This window comes from Cricetulus griseus, chromosome 2, assembly GCF_003668045.3.
Source record: "Cricetulus griseus strain 17A/GY chromosome 2, alternate assembly CriGri-PICRH-1.0, whole genome shotgun sequence".
In the NCBI taxonomy this organism is placed as follows: Eukaryota; Metazoa; Chordata; class Mammalia; order Rodentia; family Cricetidae; genus Cricetulus; species Cricetulus griseus.
The window spans coordinates 182,168,747-182,194,921 of NC_048595.1; the positions used below are offsets into that span (position 1 = coordinate 182,168,747).

A 26,175-nucleotide genomic window follows, 5' to 3' on the forward strand; every position below is an offset into this window, starting at 1 on the left:
TGCCATGACCTTCTCATGTTATCCAATTTAATTCTACCCCCAACACTGGACTGAACTTTTAATCTAAACTTACACCTAATAAAACAGGTATAAGAAAGTATGGATTTTTCAGGATCATGCCATGCCACTGACTAACAGCAACTAGTGTCATTAACTGCTATTCTTACAAGGGGTTTTCCATTCAGAGAGACAGGTCCAGCGTTGTTCTATTTGAACCCTGTCTGTGGAGGCCAGTCTGGGAAAATTTGGAACATAACCATGACTACATTTGGTATGTCCTAAACAATGGTCAATCCGGTTGTTAAAATTCCTTTTACCTCTATTCCAATCACAGCTGAATCACCAGTTCCAATCATCCCTATTATTCAGTCACCCCCACCCCACAAGAGTAACTGGGAGGTACTGGCAGCCACACCGGGTCACTGTCAACAATTCACAAATAATGTCAACATGTCACTTCACGCAAGCCAATTACTTTCAACTGCTTTCTGTGTGCCCCCAGCCTCCGTGTCGCTTATGAACAGTGAACACTTCCCATAGAAGACTTCAGCCGAACACAAATTACCTCCCTGAACAAAGACTGTGTCCCAAAACAGCCAACTTGGCAAAGATCATTCCTCCAGGCTGTGGTTCGTGTCTTGAGGGACTGTCTGCTACACGAGTGAAAGACAAAGCTGAGGGTCTGGAGAGACTGACCGGAGGACCCAGGTTTGGTTCCTAGCACCCACACGAGGCCCACAACCATCTATAACTCCACTTCCAGATCTTTCAACTTCCACAGGCACCGATGGTACATATGCATCCATACAAGGAAAACGCTAACACAGACCTGAGCAAGAACTGGGGCTGGGAAAACAGAACCAACCCCTCTCCACCCTTTAGTCCATCTGCCAGGCTTCCTTTAAATCAGCTCTAAACAGTGCCCACTGTATTTGCCACTGCTTTAATGAAGTTTGGACAAAACAGGCATAGGGGGTTATTGTGGCCACTGGAATCATTCCAATTCCCGTTTGCCAATGGGCGCATGTTTCACCAGTAAGCTAACTAAAACTGGGTAAACGATCTGCTGCCCACTGCCTGGGACAGCAGGAGAGGCAGAGTTGTCAAGGACAGATGCAGCCGGTCACAAAGAAACCTCCCCTCTGGTAGTCCTGAGGCCAAATCCTCAATGAGTGCTGAGGGGACAATGAGTAAATGACATCTTTTGGGCCCATTCAGAATCCTATCTGCAAAAGAGTACCACTAGCTAATGAGGAATAGGTTTGAGTCAGGAAGCATTTAGTGACAATGACAGTTAACATTCAATGAATGTGGCCCTACCCACCATCCTCTCTTCTGGGTGGTTTTTCTGTCTCCCACCCCATGTGAGAACCACGAATCAGGAGCCTGTGCTCCAAGTGTTCCCCCCAGCTGCAAGGCATAAACCCAAGAGTTCCACCTCAGGTTTGTCTCAGGATTCTGGGGTAAGATCATCCTGGTGCCCTCAGCATTTTTCTTTCTCCATAGAAAAGCCCCTTCCAGGCCTGGTACTGGCACTTTTCCTGTCAGCTCCATGGTAGCTTCTGGGGTAGAACCCAGACCACTGTTTCTTTTATAATGAAGAATGAGCATTCTGGACTGTGGGCCCCATGTCTGTCACCCTACCCCACTCTACCTCTGCATTCAATCTCTTAACAAAAACTTAAGGAGAAATGGTCTGACTTGTCATCTGGGAAAATGCACAGGAATTTTGCTTCCCCTCCCCCTTCTAGAACAAGGGAATGGGGGAAACAGGCAGCCAAATGATGAAGGCGGGGTCATGGCCTCAGGAACTGGGCCAGAACATATGAATGGCAGGATCCAAGTCAAAAAGCCTGGTGCTGTTACAGGCAGCTTGAGCCAGGAGGCTCCCTGGCTCAGATGGAGAAAACCGGAGCTGGCATTCTGTTTGGGAATGGGGTAATGAACAGTTATCTGGAGAGCCTTTCCAGCCACTAAGCCAGAAAGCCAACTGGAGTTAGCTGCCCCTCCGGTGTATACACAACACTCAGTGGCTAAGACTTGAGGCCAGATTTAGGTCCCAGGACCACAAGGGGATTGGCAGATATGCCTAAATTGGGGGGTGGAGTACATGTCATGACCCCCACACCTCAGAAAAGGGAGGCAGGAAAGGGAGTTTGCAGTGCCCTGGGTTACAGAGATCCAAACTCAAAGCAAAACCAACCAACCAACTCCGAGAGTTTGAGAATATTTGCTGTGGATGAGTCACAAGACTGAGGAAAACAAAACATGGGCACAGGTATCCCTGCCCCGTCACACTGCAGTGAGGTCTCCCCCAAAGCAGACTCATGGAGGCTGGCAGGGGGTTGGGGAGCTGAGCAAGTAGGTCATTAAGTGGAGCTTCAGAGAGTGGGCTTATTGTAATTGTTCTTATTTTTTGTGCCCTCATGCACCAAGGCAAGTGTGTGGAGGTCACAGGACAGTTTGGGGGAGCCAGTTTTTCTTTCCACCCAGTGGGTAGGAACTCAGGAAGTCAGCTTAGGTGAGCACCTTTATCCACTGAGCTGTCTCCTTAGTGAGGGTTTAAGTCAAAGAAACCAACACCAATTTTGCTTAAAAGAGCATACAAATGAGGAATCTTTAAGAGCCAACCCCAAGCTCATGTGGCAACCCACAGAAGCACAGTGAGTCTAAAAAGCCAGTGGAAAAGAACAGAGTGGCCGTCAGGGAAGCCCTGGTGGAAGAAGGCACTTGCATATAAATCTGGGAGACTGTGTTTTATTGTTATAAAGTCATTAAGCTACTGGGCAAGCTGTCTCCTGAAATTGAGAGGTGCACTTTGCTCTGAAGAAATGTCAGCCAAGGACAGGATTTACTGAGCTGTTGAAAGTGAAAGAGAAAGCACTATTGTGGAAGTGAGCAGTAGGAGGTAGGGAGTGGGACAATTTCACACCCCGGGCCTGTGCAGGTCTCCAGGGCAAACTGGCGCTGATGCCTCTCTGTGTACTATTCTCTGACCCCTCCAAAGCAGCCCAGCCCAGCAGCTCCCACCCCCAGACCATTCCCTGTGCATTAGATATCCTTCCCTACACAACAATTAAAGTGAAATGTCAATCCTCCAGCAATGTGATACAACTTCTCTAAATTTTGCTTCTTTCTTATTTTACCTAAGAAGTTTTCCATTCCCATCAGTTTGGATGATTACCCCTTTCGAAAGGCAGCCAAACAGAAGAATAGGAATTCTAAATCACACTTCTGTCAGTACTGTTGCTGCTTCAGTCAGCACAACGGCCCCAGTGTCAGAATCCTAGGTTTTGCCATACATAAAAATGTCAAGCCCTTGCTTCAGGACCAGACACTCTCCTCCACACAGCCTTCTGAAGTGCAAGCTACCTCATGAGAGAGGTTCAGGGTAAGATCCTTTCTCATTTTAAAATGCATGTTGGCCAAGGAACATTCAAATAAACTTCTTTAACATAATGATAGTAAGTTAAGATGATGCATAAGTCAATAGATACATGACTTAGAATAATTACTCCTTAAAAATGAACACACGTATCTATACACATGTATATGACAATAAATTAAATGGTATAGGCAAGCCCACACATATCTATACACATATATACAATAAATTAAATGGTATTGGTAAGCCCACACATATCTACACACATATGTATATGACAATAAATTAAAAGGCAAGGGCAAGCCCTGCCTTCCACTCTAAGACTGGTAACACAGAATTAGCTAAAGCTTGTTCAGTAGCATGGCACAAGATCTAATACTGTCAAAATCCTAGGACTTCTAACAAAACAGCCACTCTTGCTGTGGAGGGGTCACAATCCTAAAACCCCAAGAGGCAAACCATCTATTATTAGGAAGTCAACAAATGTACCTATACCATAAAAATAAGCAATGCCAAGAACTCAATATAGGAGGATCCTCGGGGATTCCCGGTCTCAAGGAGAGATCCTATCTCAAAATAAGGTTGGCAGCTCCAGGGGAATGATACCCAAGGTTGTCCGCTAGCTTACACTCACTCCCTTCGCCCCTCCTTCTCTCCTCCCCTTCCCTCCCCCTTTAGAAGAGAATCAAAGGCAAACTCAATGGCTTGGACAAATGCCAAGGTGGACAGGGCTAAGAGTAGAATTAGTGAGACAAGCACCAAGGACTCACTAAACACTGCACAGAGAAATCTAAAAGGCAAGCAAGGAGAGGTTCAATACTCCATCTTCAAATACTGGACTGGGGGACAGGGAACAACGGTGACATGCATTCCAACAAATAAGAACATAAGATGAGGGTCAGAAGAATGAAAATAAGCTAGACATGAAGGTCAAAACAGCAAGAAAGACAAACCCAGGGGGAAAAACGAGTTGCCACCTGTTATAAGAAGATAATTTCAACCGGCCGTTGGTGGCGCTGGCCTTTAATCCCAGCACTCGGGAGGGAGAGGCAGGCGGATCTCTGTGAGTTCGAGGACAGCTCTGGTCGCCAGAGCGAGTGCCAGGATAGGCTCCAAAGCTCCAGAGAAACCCTGTTCTTTTAAAAAGATAATTTCAAAGTATATTCGAGTGTGCCCTCTGCCTGGCCTCCACCAATGGAGATGCAGGTGTAGCGCCCCAGCACCCCAAAATCCACAGCACAGGCTCACAGCAGCTGATCCCTGAAAACGGCCAGACGCTCCAAACTACTTTGGTTAATTAAATCCTGGATCTTTATTATAATTTCACAGGATCACATAATATTCTCCTGTGTTACAACCACCATTTTCTCCCTCAGTGCCTACCTAAAGTGTTGGTTTTTATAGCATAATTAATCTGGCAGTAAAGAACCTGGGATATACTATGATGACAAGAACCCCATCTTGTGACAAAATATTTCACAACCACGTTTGGCTGTCTTCCGTATAGCCATTCAGAAGATAAATCTGTGCTGAGAAGTTATCATTTCATCTGCTTCAGCAGACAGAATTTCTGACCCAGCATTTATCTTGTGTCTGCGACAGCAGCGGTGCATGCAGTAAATCTGTGGAACACAGTAATTTGGGGCTTTGTGAGTTATTTTCAAGTGAACGCTGGTAGTCTTTACACAGCTTTCTGGAGGAATATTTTAAGAGGAGAGCAAACACTGGCTTTGGGTTAGCTTCTGAAATATCATCCATGTGTTCTAGGGAGGGTTCCGACATTCTGCTCCAAGATGAACCAACTCTGCTAAAGCAATCACAGGACAGAAATCCTGAAGTCCACAACCAGTGATGCCCCAGCAATCAGCACAGATAAGGGCCACCTGCCCCGGCAGGCTCCATTCACTGTCCTTCAGTTATTCTTCCAGCAGGGGGTTCTTAAATGAATCCTTTCCCCTTTCTATGTTACAGGAGAGTAAAAACAGACTCTATGTACACCTTCTGTGTTAAATTTGAAAGCCATTGGTGATAAGCCCATGCTAAGTGAGTCGACCATTCCGTTACTACTGACAACGGAGCACCGAGGAGTCTGAACTATCACCTTCCTCAACTGTGAACACATCATTGAAAAGTCCAGTCACACAAGCCAATCAAAACTAAAACCTTTCTAACCTGTCAAGGTCTGTCTGAAGCATTGCTTTTCAACCTTCCTAATGCCTCAGTGACCCTTTAATACATACAGGTTCCTCAGGTTATTGTGACCCTAGCCATACAATTATTTCATTGCTACTTTATAACTGTAATTTTGCTACTGTTATGAATCACAATGTAAATATCTGACATATAACCCCCTTGAAATGGTCATTGGACAATCTCCCCAAAGGGGTCCAGACCCACAGATTGAGAACCGCTGATCTAAAGAGTTAAAAAGAGTCGACAGAGTAATAGTAAACAGCTTTTTATTCGTTAATGTTGCATAAGAAATGTAAGCGTGTTACACTATCTTAAAAAACACAACTAGAGCATTTGAAGAAAATCCCCTCCCCCACCCTAACCCCACCTGCCCCGTCCCTCAGGAATCAAGAATTTAAGAGAAACGGCTGAACATACAACAGACTTGCGGAACCTCCATCCAGAGTGCTTACATGATGTCTGGATTAATATTGCCTTCTTACAAAAATGTTCTTCTCTTTTCTATTTAAAAAGAATTTGTAACCTTGATCACTTATTACAAAAAAATTCCATACAAAAGTTCAATATATTGAAAAAATTGCTTTCCCCCCGCCCGAACAGCACCGTTTTATATATAGCAGAGAATGAACAAGAGCAGACTGCCCGACTAGATAGAGCAATCTTCCAATTATGCCCGGACACGCAGTGGTATACTTACCCTCCCCTCCTTAAAAGAACTTAAAAAAAAAAAAATACATACACACATATAAAAAAAAAAAAATGCCAAAAACTTGAGGGCCCCTTTCCAAACAGTACAGTTAGTTCAGTGTCAATAATTCACATCTTGCAACAACGTGTATGGATAGGATTTCTTTTACAAAACTTTCAGTGTCAAAAAGGAAATTAAGGCCATCAGATTCGCAGCTTAAAAAATTCACATAAAGGAAATAGAAAAATATCGTGTGCTTCTGAGAAGGCTCTGCACTGTATACAGGGTTACCATGCTTCTGTCTTGACGAGTTCACATAATGGCACAGCTTCTGTTGGACGCTCTTGGGGCTCCCTGAGTGGGAAACAGAAGGAAGAGTGAGAACTAACAATATCGTGATGTTCTAAACACAAACCCTCTCAAATAGAGACTAAAGGTCTGTATTACCTACTTAAAAGGGCCTGGTCATGCCTCACTCTTAGCATTAAGGGCTTACCTCAACGAATCCCACAACTGAGTTTCTATACTAGCTGCAGCAGAGTTTTTAAGAATAGAAAAACAAACAAACAACAAAAAAAAGCCAAAAAGCTGATCTAAGCCTGTAAACAATTAAGAATCTCTCACTTAGCTCTGCAATTTTAAAGTAATTCTCCTATCTAGCTGAGTTGGATGCCCTCTATAACTTCAGTTCTAGGGGATCCTATGCCCTCTTCTGGCCTCCACAGGTACTGCATGGTGCGGTGCACAGATGTGCAGATAACATAAGACAAAAAGGTTTTGTTGGAGTATTGTTCAGCGTCACTTGCCTAGAAAAACTCACTCCTTGTGACTTGCTAATAATTAAAAACTGAAGGTTATCAGTCCCAAGGGTATTGGATCACTGTCACTGTGCTTGGTTGCTCCAATCCTTTTCCCTCTCGTGGATTTTTTTGACGCTTTCCCCTCTTTGGAACTCTACTATCATCTGTGATCACAAGCGCAAAACCTCCAACACCTTGGACTTTTTCCTCTCTTCTGTCTTTTCTGAGTCTGCATAAATCTTCATGAATCTACATTTTGCCTACCTCCTCAGTAGCTGACCTGGCAGGACTCATGCAGATCACTTGTCCGCAAATGCTAACCTTCCTTCTACTCCCTGTGACATTTTCACTGATGTGGGAAATGGATCCTGTGCTAGTTTTTCATTAAAGTCAAGTAGAACAGACTTTCCTTAACTATGCCAGCAAAATGACACAAGGCATCCAGATTAAATAAACTCCCACACAGAAGTTACACAGGTTGGGTTACACATGTGAGGTCTGCTGAGAGCAGGGCTACAGAAGCAAACCGTGGTTTGAGTAAGAATGCCCCCCACAGGCTAATATAACTGAATGCTTCCTCACCAGGGATTTGCGATATTTGAAAGGATTAGAAGGGTTGGGAGGTATGTGTGGTTGGAGGAAGTGTATTTCAATAGCCTCCATCCCTCCCTCTCTCCCTCCTCTCCAGATCAGGATGTTTGCTCTCAGCTACTGTTCCAGCAGCCTGCATGCTGCCATGCTCCACACCATGATGTTACACTTAAACTTCGAAACTGTAAGTAAGTTTCTAATTAAATGATTTCTTTCCTAAGAGTTGCCTTGGTCATGGTGTCTCTTCACAGCAACAGAACACTAAGAAACAAGGCCAACTTAGATTACAATTACAGAGATAAAGAGACAACAAAAGACTAATTAATGGTCACACTCAGCAGCTTGAGAATATAAGTTAAAGGCTCATTAGTTATATTAATATATATTTTTTTCCAAATTTAATTAGTTAAAACTGCTTTTGGTGTTTATTTGAAGTTTTTTTTTTTTTTTTTTTTTTAACAAAGCCCAAGCATCAGCAATTACTTAATGAATGGCAACTTTATATAACAGTAATGAAATCGGCTCCACACTGAAGCTCAATGGCTCTAGATTCTGTTTTCTGTTTCGAGTGAATGCTGCTCTCAGGAGCACAAAGTTTTCGGAATCCAATAAATAAACTTCAAGGCATACGATCTAATCTATACATTTATAGGTAACATACATGTCTGGCACAGCACATTATTTACACCAGAAAGCAAAGGACAAAAGTAAAGGTGACAGAGAGAAAGAATTACGTCCAAGTTTACTGCCTTGAGCACTACTTGGCTGAGCACACACCCAGTGAGTGGGTGGATTACTACTGCTCACAAATAGCAAGGAAAGACACACAATGGGTTTTGAGGCAATTCTATTACTGAAAATGAAAACAAAGTCATACCTGCTGGTGGAAGCGCTCCTCTTCAATAACCACTCCAATGGGCTCTTCCTCCTCCTCCTCCTCCTCTTCAGGTATGGTTGTCTTAAAGACTGTACTTCTCTGAGCAACCTCCTGAAAGTGAGATAGCAAACTTCAAGTCAGACGCCATGGGAAAGAAAGCCCCTTCCCTTTGCTTAAGAAGCACCACTGCCATAGCAAGGATTTTTAAAGCCATTTCATCAGCAGTTTTAGCTAGTGAATTTCGTGTAATTAGCAGCAATTAGTAGACCTTCTATTTTTCCTGCAGGGGAGCTACTGGGATCCAATTTGAAATACCTGCTGAGCAGTTTCTAATGCTTTTTATCCTATTCTGTTACTAAAAATTCTGTGCAAGTCCTCTGGCATATTGAATTCTCTATAAAACTCAATATGAATTCTGCTTAAAGATCTTTGCTCCAAGCAAAGAAATAAATGCTGAATAAAAAGAAGCTGAGGGTCAAGTGCTCTAACTTAGGAACCTGGTTGCAACAGGACCACCGGAGCAATGTGAAGACAAAGAAAGCACCTTCCATTCCATCAGGAAATGGAAGCAGGATGAGTAGCACTGATTACTACTAACATAACATTGAGTGTAGGAAACAGGGCTCTGACCATTCATAAAGGTGCAAGAGAAATCACCTGTTTCCACTCTAGTGAGGACCAAGTGCAGGTGAATCTGCTGGAGAGAATGCTGAGCTGGGCTAACGCTGCCGTTCAAGCATAAGGCTAACTTGATGATCTGCAGCTAGTAAATGAGTGTGTCCTAGAGAGGGCTCTGAGAATCCCAAGTCCAAAGATCACTCAAGAAAACTCCACAGTGGAATTAACAGACCCCCTGGGTTAAAACAAACCCAAAAGACAGTGTCACAAGGACAGTGTTCCAGAAACAGCTTCAAGTGAGGTTATCTCCAAGGACATATTTTGTAAACAAAACAAGGCTCTAATACAGGATTTGTGTGGACTTGAATTAGTGCAGCAGTGGAGGAAGCTAGCGGCTCATGCAGGAGCTTCAGTTCTTCGAAGTCAGTCTTTACAAACACAATCACCCCATAAGCATCAGTCTGTCTTAACCCAGCGATAGCATTGGAATGCAGAACGAAGTCCTTAGAAGAAACATCAAATGTAGCTCCAGTTCTTTGACAAGAGTCCTGAGGCTCACACAGTGAAAATACCAAAAAGGTGTTCGACACTCCAGAGAACTAGTGTAGTAAGGTTGACAACACAAACATTTCCTAGGCTAACAGTCTAAGCATTTACAAGGTTAACAGCATAAACATTTATTTACCATGTAAACATTCTATATCAGAAACTGTTTTGAAAAAATGTGAACATTCAGGTGAAATTACTCAAAATCCCAAAGCCAGTTCATAGTGGAGACAGAACCTGACAAGGACAACTGGAGGAGCCTCAAGTCTGTGCTAATAAATCAAACTCCACCCCACCCCCAAACACTCTATCAACGTGTGTCGGTTTCCATTTACTCAGTATCAATTACTTGGCAGCCTTGGTCTAACTGTAGTTTCACTTTTCAATGGGGTTTCTACTAAGAAGTCAGACTGGTGAAATGGATGCCACAGTGGCACTGTAGAATGGCCCATACCTCTCCCTGAGAATTTTTCAGTATAACCTTCACATCTTCACCGGTGCCCCAAGAGTTCTGGTTCTTCCAGATGAGGTCAGTTGGAGGACTGGCTGTGACTCCAGCATTTGCAGCCCATATCTGGAGGAGAGAAAGAACATGAGCACACCTAGAGCCCAGACACATCAAGTTCAGCAGCACGATGAAACTTAAAACTTAAACTCTTCCTCTAATGGGCTGTGAACTCTGCCTAGCTACCTGTGGTCACCACAGCTCAGAGCTTAATATATGGACACATGAGCCCCCAAAATAAAACTGCCACACTCTGGCCTAGCCATTCCACAAAACAGCTGATCCAGAACAAGTTTTCTTACTGTCTTCAACAAAAATGGGCAACAACAAATGGTATCTTATAATAGGTGGGGCCGCTGCTGACCGACAACCAATACAAAGGAGCATACTCACTCAATGTACTATTCACAGTCAATTGCTCTGTGACAGTGGTTCAAAACCTTCCTAAAGCTGTGACCCTTTAATACAAAGAGTTCCTCATGTTGTAGTGACCCCTGACCATAAAATTACTTTTGTTGCTAATTCATAACTGTAATTTTGCTATTGAGACGTGTCTCAATTCCTAAGGCCATCAGAAATGTGTTTTCCAATGGTTTCTATTGTTGGGTTGAGAACCTCTGCTCTATGGGTTTCATAGGTCACCCTTCCAAGAGACAGATACATGCACACATGTGTGAAAACCCCTCCAAGCTCAACAACAGTTGCTGTTCCATAGCTAACAGTCTACCTGAAATACTCAGGGACAGTGGCTCATCCCCAGATGGAGACAGTGTCACAGTGCCCCAGCGCATTTCAGATTATGCTCCACAGAGAATGCAGGAAATGTTCTGGGAAAACATAATTGCTAATGAAATAAACCAAAGAAAACAAATGCATTCCCTTCATCAGCATGGAAATTCTGCCATTTTTTTTTCAAGTATTTCTTGGCAGGAAACAGGTGGACTGGAAAACACTGGAGTCGGAAATCCCAAGTGTAGAGGGCTAGCGAGAAGAGCTCAGCGCTAAGTGTGCACTAGTCTTGTAGAGAACCCAGGTTCAATTCCCAGTACCACATGGGCTGCTCACCTCCCATATCTGACACCAGTGTCAGGGGTTGACCCCTGTGGGTATATGCATGCATGTGATGTACACAATCTTATACACTACAAAGACACACACAATCTTTAAAAAAAATAAAAAAAAAACCTAGGTATAAATCCTAGACAAATCATTATACATTTGTGGTCCCACTGTCCTCAGGCAGATATAACCAGCCTTAATCTTATAAATAATATGGAAACAGGCAGAACACAGAAAATTTGTAACTGGTTGCTAAATATAAAAGATTTGGTCACCAAAAATGCAAATGACAAATCCAAGCTTATGGGGGAAGTCTATGAATCCCTATAAGAAACACCCCTTCCTCTCTTTAAATCGCTATCTTGTATTAGAAAAATCAGGCTTTGTGGGGTTTCACTCCTACAGGAGTACTTACCACCCCCAAGGGGATGACTGGGCCTATCTGTGCACCCACAGAAACTGTGTCACCCCTCCAGTTGGGACAGAAAGGCCCACGGAACCATTGAGTTCTCCCATGAATGTTACAAATTGAAGGGGCATTTACAGATGAAACTGAAAAATGCACAAGGCCCTGAGCCGGCTCTGAGGTACTTTTTGCAATACTTTTCACTACACAGAATCACACAGTCCATCTACTGTAAATAATAACATGGCAATGAGGCTTACATGTAAGTGCCTCAGTGTAAAAGATACGCTGTGCATCCCACATCTCAGAAACCTAGACAAAAGTTAACAGACTTAATTCATTTTTGTATTGATAATGGGTTTCTATTTTGTTTGGGGGAGTGTTTATTTTTTGAAGTAGGGTTTCTCTGTGTAGCCCTGGCTGTCCTACAACTGACACTATAAACAATGCTGGCCTCAAACTCATAGATCTACCTGCATATGCCTTCCTGGTGCTGAGATGAAAGGCAGGCACCACCATGTCCTATGTATTTAATCTATTTTGTTCAGAAGTAACCTTATACCTTTGCAAGTTTTTACTATGTAACAATAAATTTTTAAAAGCATACATAGGGTTTTCATCTTGTTCTGGATCTTCAGACTGATCCTTGTATTTGCCTTGTACAATGTCACAGGAAAATCTCCCTCACTACTATGTCCCAAAAAACTGATCATGCTTAATGTGAGCTACTAAAGAAAAAAAAAAAAATGCCCCACATTGTCTCATGCAATAAGAGTTCTTCTAGCCGGGCTCCAAAGCTACACAGAAAAACCCTGGGGGGGGGGGGGGTCCTTCTATACGGCACCTACAGGAGCAATCTCTTTTAGTCCTTGGGTGTAGTACACCCTGCAAGAAAAGCAGGTGATTGGCATAATGGCTCTACATTAGGAGAGACAGGGAATATTCAAATGTAAACCTTGTGAATTAAAATACCAAATTCTTTAAACACATTATGCAGTTTCCCTAAGACATATACTAGAACTAAGCAGTCTTCTCTCACTATAATTACTAAAGAGAAGAATAGAGTAGTTAGGATATTTGTTCTCATTTTCACCCATTATTACAAAATTAACACCTGCTATTTTCAGAGCGATGGCAAAGCTCTCTAGCTCTCTACACTTTACAAGTTCTAACCTGCATTCTGAGCCTTTGATCTTAAACATTAAGGTTTGTACTGATCAAAAGTATAAATATGTGGGAGGCTGAGACAGAATTGTGATCACTTCAAAGTCAGAAAGGGAGGGAGGGGGAGGCCGGGTGTGATGGTGTCAGCCTTTAATCCCCGAATTTGGGAGGCAGAGGCAAGCTGAGCTCAAGGCCAGCCTGATTTGTACAGGGCAAGTCCAGGACAGCCAAGTTACAGAGACCTCCTTGTCTCAAAGGGGGGAAAAAACAGGGGGGGACAACAAATGTGCTATAAACAGCTCATTTGCTTTCTTGAGACAAGATCTCGTATAGCCCAGGCTGGCCTCAAACTCACTGTGAAGCTATGAATGACCTTTAACCCCTACCCTCCGTTTTCCCAAGTGCTAGGATTGTTAAGTGTGCTCACCACACTTGGCAGCACTTGCCATTTTTTCTAAGGAATCCATAAAAACAATGAGCAGTAACATCCATTCTTTGAAGTCAATAAAGTCAACAGATTTTACTGTTTCATAATTTGCTTGCTAAGTAAAAACAAAGGAATCTTTTGTTTGCTATGACTTACACTTCTCTAAAACCCAATCTATTACTGTTTAAAATGTATTATAGAACATATGGATAGAAGCCAAGTGAGAATAAGAATTAGAATGCCATTTAGCTCACCTCTCAAAATCTATAAACTTAGATGATGCTATACCAAAAGCCTTGCACTCTGAATAATACCAGGGTACCATCCCTGCCTGGGAGGACTTTTGGGGGGTACAGGGGGGTCTGTTTTATTTGCATTTGTAAATTTATATAGGTGCCTTCAGAGTCCAGAAGAGGATGGGTGTCAGGTCCCCTGGATCTGAATTCACAGGTGGTTTTAAGCCACCGGATATGGGTGCTAGGACTCAAACTGATAGTCAAAGTCTGGAATAGCAAGCAAGTGGGTGTTTTTGGATTTTCATGACCAGGTTTCTCTCTGTGTATCCCTGGCTATCTTGGAACTCTACAGACCAGGCTGGCCTCAAACTCAGAGATCTACCTGCCTCTACCTCCCTAGGCCAGGGTTAAAGGCATGTACCACCACATCTGGCTTTTTTGTTTTCTTCCAATTAATTCTGAGATTTCTCATATGGAAGTATTTTGGGTATACTCATGCCCCACCCCTGTCCCTCCCCTTACTGCCCTCTCCCTCCCAGCCTCCCCATCAACTTTGAGATTACTTGTTTTCCTTCTTTCTCCATCAAGTCCTGTTGCCCAGCCAGTCTTGGGATTGGGACATGATGAGTCTGTTAGGAGTCAAATCATTGAAGGCAACGAAGTGTCCTTCCTCACAGCTAACAAATGCCAATACCAAAGAGTGATGAGCTTTTTCGCATCTCCCTTCCCTGGTATGCTGGGATTTCACCTGCCTGGAGCTGCAGAAGGTGCTTTCAACTGGTTCATCTCTCCAGTCCAAGGACATCATGAGACAAAGTCTTGCTATTATGCAGGCCAAGGTGGCTTTGAACTCACAATGTTTAGCCTCAACCTCCCAAGTGGAAGAGTTGCAGGCATGTGCAACCAACTATACTTGGTGGCTTAAATCCTGTACCTCCAACCCTGAAAACAGCTAAGGGTAAGGTGGAGTCAAGATATCAACGTATTAAAGTTTGTCAAAGCAATTTAGGCAGCTGCTGTTTTAGGCTGACACCAGTATTAGCTTCCTACAATTCTTCACGATGTACAGAAGCCAGATTGCATTAGGGGCAAGTATCAGTCAAAAGGGAACTATGTTATTATACCCACTGAAACAGAAAACAACATACTCCAAACATCAATAATTCTCACCACTCTGAAGGCAGAATTTTTAAATCTTTAATAGCACACATAATACCCTACTAATATAAAGACATTTAAAGCACACTTCCAAAATGCTGCTCTTTAACAGCCAAACTGTTGTTTTGGTTTTTGTTGTTGTTGTTGTTAACTATTTATCTGTGATTAAGATAAGACTGAGTTCACTTACTGTAACAGTCTGGCCTGCCTTCAGCACGTATCTTGAGGTATATTTATAACTGACTGATGTGTCTCCAATTTTTCTGATCATCTCCCAGCCTCCCATTGGTTGATCCTAGTCACAAAACACAATATAACAGGGTTACTTCACAAATACAGGAAATTATGAAACAATCACATCCATGAACCCATAAAGGCTCTGAAGCTCAGGCCTTCCCATGAAATGCGTTGAACCCTGTCTCTCAGCAAAGAGTAACTTCGTGACCGCTGCACCCCACCAGGAAGGGTCTGAATTTTAAAGGGGACAAAAGAGGGGTAGACATGAAAACACAACAAAGGACACTGTTCACTGCTAAGTCAGAATGTCTTTATGATTTGCAACACAATCGAGCCATCAAAACCACAAACACAAATGTTTGTCAGTTTTCCATTTCAAATTATAGACACTCATGGTTGACAAAGATAAGGGGGAATTTTGTTTTTATCTTCTGCAACTGTGTCAGCTTTGCCCAAATTAAGTTGTCACTAAGAGTTTAAAAAGCAAGCTAAAGAGCAAGAAGCCAGACTGGCTGAGTATTATCAACCCCAGCCCCACCTGCCCAGTGGGGAGGCATGAGGACAGCAAAGCCATCAGGTTCCCTACCCTCCAGGCTGAGGTCAGCTGCACACTCCCAGCAGCTGTGCATCTGGAATCTGGAAACAAACACTAGGATAGAGCAATGGCCGCTACTCTGTTTCCAAGTTGTGGCCAAGCAGCCCCAGAGCCTGTCTCTAGCTGAGCTGCCTGTGCTGTCTGACTTCCGTAAACACATGTACATGCACACAGTTCTAATAGTCTGGTGAGACAGGAGTGATCTCACAATTTTTAGCAGACCTCTGTCTGATGCTCCAAGTGACATTCTCTCCCCCGTGCCCTGAGACTCTTGCTTCCTCCAGCACCACCCTACATCTTCACAATTCCATCAGAACCGCAGAGCTCTTTAAAGTCCCAGTTTCCACACCTCAGAAGTCCCTGCAGTGGAGACTTCCTGCTCACAAACTATGCCTAGGCAGAAATTCACATTATTACTATTTCTATATAAATCAGATCATGGGCAGTTGTTCATTCGTTTTAACTTTGAGAAGGCTCCTTCAACATACCTGAGCCTGCACCCACATCCTTCCATAAAGCTTTTATTAATAATTGCAATTTTGCCAATCTGGCTACAGAAAACTTCTAATTTACCTTTGGGAAGGCCATCATGAACCGGCCAAGTCTAGGTCAGAGGTCAAGCAGCTTCATAAACAAGATTCACAAAGAAAATCTTAGGCTGAGAAGATAGCTTAATGGGTACTGGTGTTTGCCACTAAAGCTGATAGGCTGAGTTCAATTCTAGAACCCCACATGGAGAAAGGATAGATGACTCCTCTGACCTCCATACCCAACTGTAGCACATAGACACCATCCTTACCACCACAATAAATAAGCATAAGAAAGAACAAGGAAACTCTTCAGGCCACAAAAGTCCTTAAGACTGAAGCAAACAGATGGTGGACAGCTATTACTATCCACAGCAGCTCAGCAGTCTGTAAAGCAGGCCTGGGGAGATGGGTCAATCCTCTTACCTGTTCAGAAGTGTTCTTCAGGCGGATAAACTTGCCATCAACATCGATCTCTTCAATGCACACATTCCCGGTGGCTGAGGCAGAGTGGGAAATGCTAACACTACTGCTTGCCTCTGACTCCTCCACGTCAACTCTCTTCCGCTTTCCTCGAGTGGTGCGAACACTGCGACTGGATGATGCTCTCGACACAGTCACTCGGGAAGAAGGACTTGGAGAGAGCTTTAACCTACACAGAGAGAGAGTTACGTTCTGCTAATGGAGTACAAGCGCCTGACTCACCTAGGCTTTGGTCTCTACAGGCATTCCTAAGGCAAGGAATCCTTCACCATGTCAGACAATGCCAATAAAGCAACATTTAGCCATGCTGAAGTGCTCTAATTACATTACTAAAACACTTGAAATCTCCAACAAAAGAGCCCACTCGATATTTAAAGTAATAACAACAAATTTTTAGGGGCTGGAGAGATGGCTCAGAGGTTAAGAGCACTAGCTATTCTTCCGGGTCCCCAGTTCTATTCCCAGCAACCACACAGATGGTGGGTCACAATCATGTGTAATGAGATCCAGTGCCCTCTTCTGGCATGCAGGCATACATGAAGGCAGAACACTATACATATAATAGATAAATAAATCTTTAAAAAAAACTCTATTTCTACTTAAAACAGATGATACAAAATTTCAAAGTAGCCTTCTTCGTTTTTAAAAATGTTTTCTTTTCCTTAAAACTGAGAGCATTTAACGATGTAATTTAATGCATTTGGAAATATGCACTGAAAGAAAAGTAAACCACTTAGAATAGTTGTGATAATTCATGGTGGAGAATGCACTGGGTTTTGTTTTTGTTGTTTTTTAAGACAGGGTTTCACCATGTAGCCCTGGCTGTCATTGAACTTACAGAGATCTGACTGCTGCAATTAAGGCTTGTGGCACCTTGCCCAGCAGCTCTGGGTTTCTTAGAGATACTTTGGAATGCTTGAGTTCCTAGCACAGGATAGTAAATCCTAGCTGGGCTGTTCTTCACTGAACCATCTGTAGATGTCTTAATAGACAGGAGACAAGGTTTTAACTTAGGGCAGCCCTAAAATACTGGATATCCGGGGAGATGGGATGACCGTGAGCAAACCCAGCTTGTCGGGCCTGGGGGTGCCAGTGCCTTACCGTTCTTCCTCGCCTTCTAAGAGTTTCCTGTAGGCACTGATCTCCATGTCCAGGGCCAGCTTCACATCAAGCAGCTGTTCGTAGTCATTCAGCTGCTGCTGCATCTGGTCCCTTATCTCCGCCATCTCTCGCTCTTTGTCAGACAGCATGCGACGGGAGTTGTCTTTCTCTTTAGCCAGCATGTCCTCCAATTCTTGAATCTTTTCCAAACAGGCTCTAGACTTCAGAGTCAAAGAAGCACATTCACTTTCTAGGACCATTTCAACATGAGAACAAGGCAGCTATTTTAACCCATCTCCTGAACTAGAGAGCAAACAGCCTCACAGAACTCTAACTCAGAGTTCAAACAATCTGGCTGGGAGAAATTAAACCCTAAATCCTTAAAATATAAAATACAGCTCTTATAAAAGAAATATTCTCAAGCTGAAGTTTGGAAATGCACACGTAAGTTTTCAGTGTTAACCAAATGAACATTTTACTACAGCTGTGGAATCTTCAAGTCTGACTTTCCTACAAGGTCCTCACTTCAAAGAACAGCTAGGGCATATTCTAAAACCAAAGAAAGGGGTTCTGGCTACCACGTTTAATGTGCCACAGTCCCTTTAGGGATGGCCCTATCATGTCGTGTTTGGTTGCAAAGCACATGTACAAACCACATGGTGATGTGTAAAATATAGAAGCCATGTTTGGCACACAGAGTGAAAATAATCATACATCCTACATCATATTCATCTTCAAAACCTTGTAGCTCACTGGGTAATCATTCACCCACATTTCTCCATGACAGAATTCATCTCAGTAGCCTCAGAAATGACCAGACAGTCAGCTCAAAACGAATGATGGAAGCTAAGGCCCTCAGAATCCCAAGTACCCACATCAGCGGCAGACAGGGACCTACTATGTAAAAACTGAAATCTGGAAGGAAGATATTGTAATAAATACTGCACGACTAGAATTTATTCCTGGGACAAGTCCAGGTTCAAAACTGTAAACACATAATGAAGCTCAACAAGTAACTGGATGATAAAAACCAAATTTCCCAGACTCAGGGGTTACAAATAGGTAAAGAAAAGAAGCCAAAAAAGAACCCTGCAGTATATTTGAGACAAATGCATGAATTTCTGCTTAACTTAATATAAATCTGTATGACTAGACAGAAAAATAATTGCAGATTATAGCTATGCTAAGTTAGCATATACATGTGTGCTCAAGGGTGTGTAACCTATTCTATGAGAAGGTTTGTGCATGTACAACCTACTTTATGAGATGGCCCAGAAGTAGAGCTACCAGTACCAAAAAGTGTACTGTGTGTGTTTGCTCATGTGTGTACACTGGCACCCCAGGCCTAGACGTGTGTGTGTGTGGGGGGGGGGTGTAATAACCTGCTCTACAAGGTAGGGGTGTGTGTGTGTGTGTGTGTGTGTGTGTGTGTGTGTAAAATAAACAGACCCTGGGTTCAATACCCAGCAACACAAGGAAACAAAGCCTCTAAAACAGTGGCCGGGCTGGAGAAGTGGCTTGGCAGTTAAGAGCTTTGTAGAGCAGTTCTGCTCAATGAGTAATAGATCCCTCTCTCTAGGACACAGAGTTTATTAATTCTTGTCTGGGTGGGCCAGACAGCAGGAAATGAAAGACCACTGATTCTCAACGGTAAAAGAAACCTGGTAAATGCTACTGTAATCACACATTCCCAGTGACGTGGTCCTTAATACCAGGTGATGAAAACAGGCACTGGAAAAGACCAGCCGGTCCATGTGACAAGCACAAGGCAAACCCAAACTGAAAAGTATCTATTAGAACACCAGGCTCATCCTCCTCAAACTCAAGGTCATGAAAAGACAAGAAAGTCCTATGAAACTGTCAGACCAGGAAAAAGTAGGAAGTATGTAGTACCCTGAAACAGAAAGAGGGCAGTAAGGAAAACAATGGAGGAACCCAACTAGCCTATAGTCTACTTAACAGCAATACACTGTGGCTGCATTTGACCAATGTCCCACAGTAAATAACACAAGATGCCAACGCAGGCAAACCAGGTAAGACAGAGGACTGTCCTGTTTCTACTTTACTCTGAATCTAAAATTTGACCAGTATTGGGCCAGTAAGATAGCTCAGTCAGTAAAGGTACTTGTCACCAAGCCTGGTAACCAGAGTTCCATGACTGGAAACCACATGTTGAAAGGGGGAACCAATTCCAGAAAGTAGCCTCTGACCTCCACAAGCCGTCAGTGAGGGCACAAAAGGAGGGAGACTATACGAAGGCCTCAGACACCTCTGCTGAACTGCACTTACAGGCCATGCTGAGGCATCCACTCCCTGCCCACACCTCATTTATTTCTATTTCCTTTCTAAACAAGATAGAGTCAAAATATCTAATCTACAATCTTTTCACTGTATTTGAAAAGTGGCCAGTAGAGGACAGAAGGAGCCACAAAACAAACACTAAAAAACAGTCGGGCTGTGACATAGTCCCGTGGGTAGGAGGTACATGCCACTAAACCCAACAACCTAAGTTCAGTCCTCAGAATCGGCATGAAAGGAGTAGACCACACTCAACTCCCACAAGTCATCCTCTCCCCTCCACATGTGCCCTGGTGCACATACCCACATACATGCACATAATAAATGTGAAGGAAAAGTAACAAGTTAGCACGGAGACAATGTCTCTATGGTATACTGCTTTTGATTATACAGAACTAAGAGTGAAAATCAACCTATATATAAACCTTTGTAAGCCATTATGAGTTGTTTCATTATTTTAAATGGAAATGTTAAGTTTTACATTAAATATCTGTTTATACCTGTGTAGACATGGAAGAAACTAAGAGGTCAGATCCAGATAGACGCCCCCAGACCTGCCATCCAATCCTAGACAGCTGCAGTTAGCCTAAGGCAGCACCCACACTACACCATGAAGGGGTGGAACTAGCTTACCTCCAGATCCTGCCTCAACACTACAGCTTTGTCTGACACTGGATCATCTCAGATTTTTATTTTTTTTAAGACTTAATTTGTTTTTATGGATCTGAGTGCTTTGCCTGCGTTCATGTACGTGTACCTGTGATGTGAGTGCCAGGTGCCCACAAAGGTGACCAGGGAGTAGCAGACCCCTGGAACTGGAGTTAGATGGTTTTGAATTGTCCTGTGGATGCTGGGAACCAAACCCAGATCCTCAAAGAGAACACTAAGTGTTCTTGTGCTAGCCCCAGGTCTTATTTATAAATCATAACACAGTGATACTGATTCATCTATGATACAAATGCAGTAATAGTTCCCAAAGTCTGGCTGTTAGAAAACCAGAACTATGGGTGCTTCTGGTATGCCACTGCAGACTCTTGTAAGGCAGGCAGACTTGGACCAAACACAAGTACTGCATGCAATTTCTAATGCCAAAACAATATTGCTATCATCTATATACTTAAACTTATCTTCTAAAAGTATTTCTTGAAAGGCTGCTTCAATCTTAAATTTCAGAAGGTCAGGAGCCACGGTTTACATTTGCAGAAGCAAGCACTTACAGCCCAACAGCAGCATAGCGAAACCACCATGACTCAACAACACCAGGACACACAATACAAATCCCCAAATCTACTGCTATTTACCACAGTAAGTCTTCGCCTCCTCGGCTGTAAAACAAAGATCTAACAGAGGGCTTGTATCAACTCACTGTAGGAGCACAATGGCCCATTTCCAGAAGCATACCAATTAATGTTCCCCCAAATTTTACGTATTAAAATCCTACTCTCACTGGGCGTTGGTGGTGCATGCCTTTAATCCCAGCACTCGGGGCCAGAGGCAGGCGGATCACTGTGAGTTCGAGGCCAGCCTGGTCTCCAGAGCGAGTGCCAAGATAGGCTCCAAAGCTACACAGAGAGACCCTGTCTCGAAAAACGATAGATAGATAGATAGATAGATAGATAGATAGATAGATAGATAGATAGATAGATAGATAGAATCCTAGTCTCCAGCTCAGTAGTGAGTTATTTGCCCTTCCCACAGGAAGACACTAGGCAGTTGATCTAAGGATAAGGAATTGATCTCACCATTCAATCTTCCCTGGCCTTAGCCTTTCCAATCCTGAATGAGGGCCTCTGCAGCTAGCTCGATCAATGAAGTGCATGCCAAGCGATCCTGAGGACCTGAGTTGGGAGTGTGTGCGTGCATGCACATACATGTGTGTAGCTTATAGTATTTTGTTATAGCAGCCCAACAGGACTAAAATAAATAGATGGTGCAACAGAAGGCAAATTCCTCAAAGAAAACTTTGGGTAAGAGTTGGGTATGAAGGGAATACTGGGAAGGAAGAGGAACCCCTTTGTTTCCCTGAAGCCTCCAGGCAAGTCATTAAACTCACCTTGGTCTGTGGTTTGGTCAAGTGAACAGTCCACTCTTAGCAGAACAAACTTATTCTAAAATAATTTAAAGTTTTATGACACAAGTAATAAAGTACACAAGGCAGCAATGTAAAAATCTGTTAACTGTTCTATTACACTATTTCATGTGACTCATTTACTTTCTAAAGCCCACAATAAATGCTTTTATACCTAAAAAGAATTTGGGAGGAGAAAGGAGGGGGCTGCTCAATAAAATAGCATAAAGTTTAATCGAGTTTCTCCCCTCAGGAAAACAAAGGCAGGAGTCACTTCCCATGTCATTAAAGATGCCCAACAGTGTGTGAGTCCACGTGTCACTTCATGGGCATCACCCCACAGTAACACTGACCGAGTTGAAGCCACATCCAGGCCTGCTTCACTTGACCTCGAGCCATGCCACCACAGCAGGCAGCCAGTCAACACGGAGAAACACAGTCACTTGTCAATGACGTATACCAGAAAGTTGATGAGGCCAGTGACTTTTAATGAATACAGAGATTCATAACCACCGAGTAATTTCAACTGCAAGGAGAAAGAAGGCATTGCCCCACAATTTGGTTTCCAAGAGTGATGGGAGAGAATGAGTGGGAGCTAAGATGGGATTCAGCACTATTGCGGCACACCAGCGGTGTCCAGCGAGTGATCCATCGGCAGGTTTCCTCATAACCTCCTAACCGGTTAGGAGTAAGGTGCTACTCAGAGGGGATTTTGAGACAGATCTCACTATGTAGCCCAGGCTGGCCAGGAATTCACTTCATAACCCAGGTTGGCCTTGAATTTGCATTACCACAAAGCTACAGGATATTTATAGACTATAAAAAGACAGGAGGGAATATGTTCCATCTGTGACAAAGACAGAAAAGTGGCACAGGTCGGTAACAGGCAGACAGCGATGACCCAGGCAGCCAGCCTTCCAGCATAACTCCAAATCTGCTCCAAGGCAGGTAGGTGCCTGCTTACCTCTTTCTGCAGGTTAGAAAGCTGGGAGGACAGGCTCTCGATGCGCATGCGGCTCTCCATCAGTTCTTCCCGGGCACTGTTGACAGTGGAAGTGTTCATCTCTGAGGACAGTCGGGCATTCTCAAGCTGTAAGAAGGGGAAGCAGTCAGTCTTATCTAGTAATGTAGAGTTGACAAATGAGGAAGCATGACTCACCAAGACATTTCCAGCTTGAGCCCTACTGGTAACTGGCTGACGAAACACAGGAAAATCATGACTGTCCGTGACGTACATCACCACGCACCTGAGTTTTCAGACTCACTTCTAAAACTACAAATTGCCACAATTTCAATGTATCGAGGTCATTAACTGAATTTACTTTTCCAGTATTCCATCCACTAACTATTTACTATCTAGGGTAGCACTGACAAAGAAGCAGCAACGAAAACTTTGACTGTAGTGATGTTTGTAAAGGAAATATTCTATATTCCAAATACAGCAAATCTAACACAGAATAGACTTGTAAACAGATTGGCTCTTCCTTTCAGAAGCAGAGTGGGTCTCAGAAAAACAATACCTACATCTCCAAATGCCACAAGTGTGTGGTGTGTGTGTGTGTGTGTGTGTGTGTGTGTGTGTGTGTGTGTGTGTACACATGTGCGAGCACACTCACACACTCGCGCGCGCACACCTGTTTTACAGAGAGAATGAGAAACAGAGACGGTGAGGTTTTGTTTCTACCTTCCTTCCCAAATTTCTCTAGTCCAGTCTGTGGGATTCTTTCATTCTTTCACTTCTAGCTCACTGCCAGCACTCAGCAAGGGCTGGGTGGCTGAAGGAACTCTTTCTGAGCTCGATTATATGCAATGCCCATTACTGCTTCACTAAGTGACTGACACTTAACATCAACAGTGTGAGGCCAAGCAATGGAAATTATTTTAAATGACCCCATCAACTTTCTGACTCTGCCTCTAACTAATATTTTTTAACATGAGAAAAATCATTTGCCCAAAAAAAGAATGTATCATGTGATCTGTTCATATAAGTGGGATATTTCCACACTTTTGAAACAAAGTCAGATTTTCCATTGTCTTTTCCATAAAACAACAACCCATAGGGAGTGGCACATCTATATACACTTGCAATGTGGACATTAGAGCGCAGGAGTGTGCAAAAAGGCCAGCAACAACCCAAAGGGAGTGGCATGTCTACACACACTAGCAGCAGCATGCAGAAAGGCACCAGAAGGAACCGGGCTGGAAAGGCTTAACTACTCTGATGTGGCATGAGTGACCACTGACACAAACATAAACCTTGCTCCTAGTAATATTGGATAACCTCATTTTCATCTACGTCTTAACAGTGTTTAGTCTATAGGAAGCTGCATTAAAAATACATTCATTATGTTTATTCCTAAAGGATAAGAGAATCATTTCTTCCTTCTTTTTTTCTAATTATTTAAAGCTTCTTTAAATTCTTTCATTATTTTATGTTGTATGGGTATTCTGTTTACATGTACATTTGTGCACCACACTGAAGCAAAGGGAGAGCATTAGGTCCCATGGGACTACAATTACAGATGGTTGTGAGCTGCCGTGTAGGTGCTGAGAAATAAATACATAACCCCTAGAAGAGCAGCCAGGGCTCCTAACTGCTGAGCCATCTCTCCAGGCCCTTGTTCTGGTTTTTAAAAGTGATTCCCAGGGCTGGAGAGATAGCTCAGCAGTTAAGAGTTTTGGCTACTCTTCGGGACTCAGGTTCAACTTCCAGCACCCACATGGTGGTTCACAACCGTCTATGATTGTAGTTCCATGGGATCTACTGCCTTCTTCTGGTATGCAGACGAAGCACCTATATACATAAAATACATAAATAAAACTTAAAAGAGAATACCTAGACCAAAACAAACAAGTCCCATTTTTCAGAATGACTAAGGAACTGGCAAATGTGCAAACAAACCCTGACTAGCGCTCACCTTGGCATGGTAGGTCTGCTCCAGCTCTTCCTTGTACAGCCTCACTTGAGCATCATGTTGCTCCCTCATCTCATGCAGAGCCTGCGCCAGCTTGTACTCATACTCAATCTGCCGCCCGGAATCCACCTCCACCAAACGTGTCTCATGCTTCCTTCTCGTCTCATTGATCTCCTGCAGGGAGAAAAACAACATAAAACCAAGTTGCTTACACAGGCCATACAAGCACCAGCCTGATGGGTCATATACTAACCTCTAAACCTGTCCTGTCTCAGAACAGGCACGTGATACAGTGTTGCCTTTCAGTTTTCAGGCAGAACATCTCTAGGTATAACTAATGGCATAATGACATACCTCAAGTCCTAGGAACCTCCTAGCTCTTTTCAGGGGGATAGCTATTTCACTTTATTGAAGTCAAAAAATGGCCTGATTTTCTAAAGCACCATGCAACTGTAGGGACCTAGACAATATACTACACCAAACACTAACCAGGGTTTGTGTTTCTAAGTTGCTTTACTGGCAATCCTATGGATGCCTCTAAAAGATATGGAAGGTCAAATCTGACAGCACAACCTCAAAGTTTCTACATAATGATCTACTTTCTTAGATACAGTAATATGTTACACTATTAGTAACAATGTATGCAGGGTCTTACTAATGTCATTTGACTAACTCAGTTGTTATCTTACCTATTTTAAGAAACTGTCCAAAATTGCCATTTTAACTTCTCACTATTAACTTGTCTTGAGCAGGAATAATTAAAGAAGCCACAAGGGGGCACCATAACCCATTAAAGTTGTTTGTATAGTGCTGGGGATTGAACCTAAGACCTCACAGGTTAAGTACAGATTTTATCATCTACCCAATGCCTCATCCTAACTCTTTTTTCTTCATATTTCTCCACAGTTCTCTTAACCACTAAAAAGGAAAACATACTTGAAAACAACCCCGAAACCCAGGGTTGAAATCACAGCTCTGCTCCCGACTCCCTGGATCTCAGGGCTGTTTAAAAGGCTTAGCTAGAGAAAAACTGAGCCCAGACTACGGCCAAATCCTTGTCAATCTCCTTTACTGTTTTTCGCCTTCCTCTTCCTTTCCTCCTTAACTGTTTGTAACGAAGAGATTAAACGTTTTGAGCAGTATCCTCAATGTTGGAAAACCCTTGGAAGAGTAAGTATTGTTTCAAGATCATTCTAAAAAGACAGACCAAATATTCAAACGTATTTCCCATTATAAAAAATACTAAATAATGTTGCCTATGTTGCCGTTGCTGTTTTCCAATTATTATTTTATGTAGA

At 43.1% G+C, this 26,175-nt stretch overlaps 1 protein-coding gene across 1 annotated transcript in view; it reads right to left on the reverse strand.

Annotated features, from left to right (window-relative positions):
* Positions 1-6,183: 6,183 nt before the first annotated feature.
* Lmnb1 (lamin B1) overlaps positions 6,184-26,175 on the reverse strand; it is a 39,754-nt gene continuing 19,762 nt past the window's right edge. Inside the window, exons 4-11 of the mRNA XM_027400930.2 lie at positions 24,881-25,051; positions 22,927-23,052; positions 17,597-17,817; positions 16,439-16,664; positions 14,844-14,948; positions 10,153-10,272; positions 8,535-8,645; positions 6,184-6,620 (exon numbers count right to left, since the gene is read on the reverse strand). Of these exons, the coding sequence (XP_027256731.1) occupies positions 6,579-6,620; positions 8,535-8,645; positions 10,153-10,272; positions 14,844-14,948; positions 16,439-16,664; positions 17,597-17,817; positions 22,927-23,052; positions 24,881-25,051 (1,122 nt within the window). The 3' untranslated portion in view covers positions 6,184-6,578. The remainder of the gene's footprint in view (positions 6,621-8,534; positions 8,646-10,152; positions 10,273-14,843; positions 14,949-16,438; positions 16,665-17,596; positions 17,818-22,926; positions 23,053-24,880; positions 25,052-26,175) is intronic.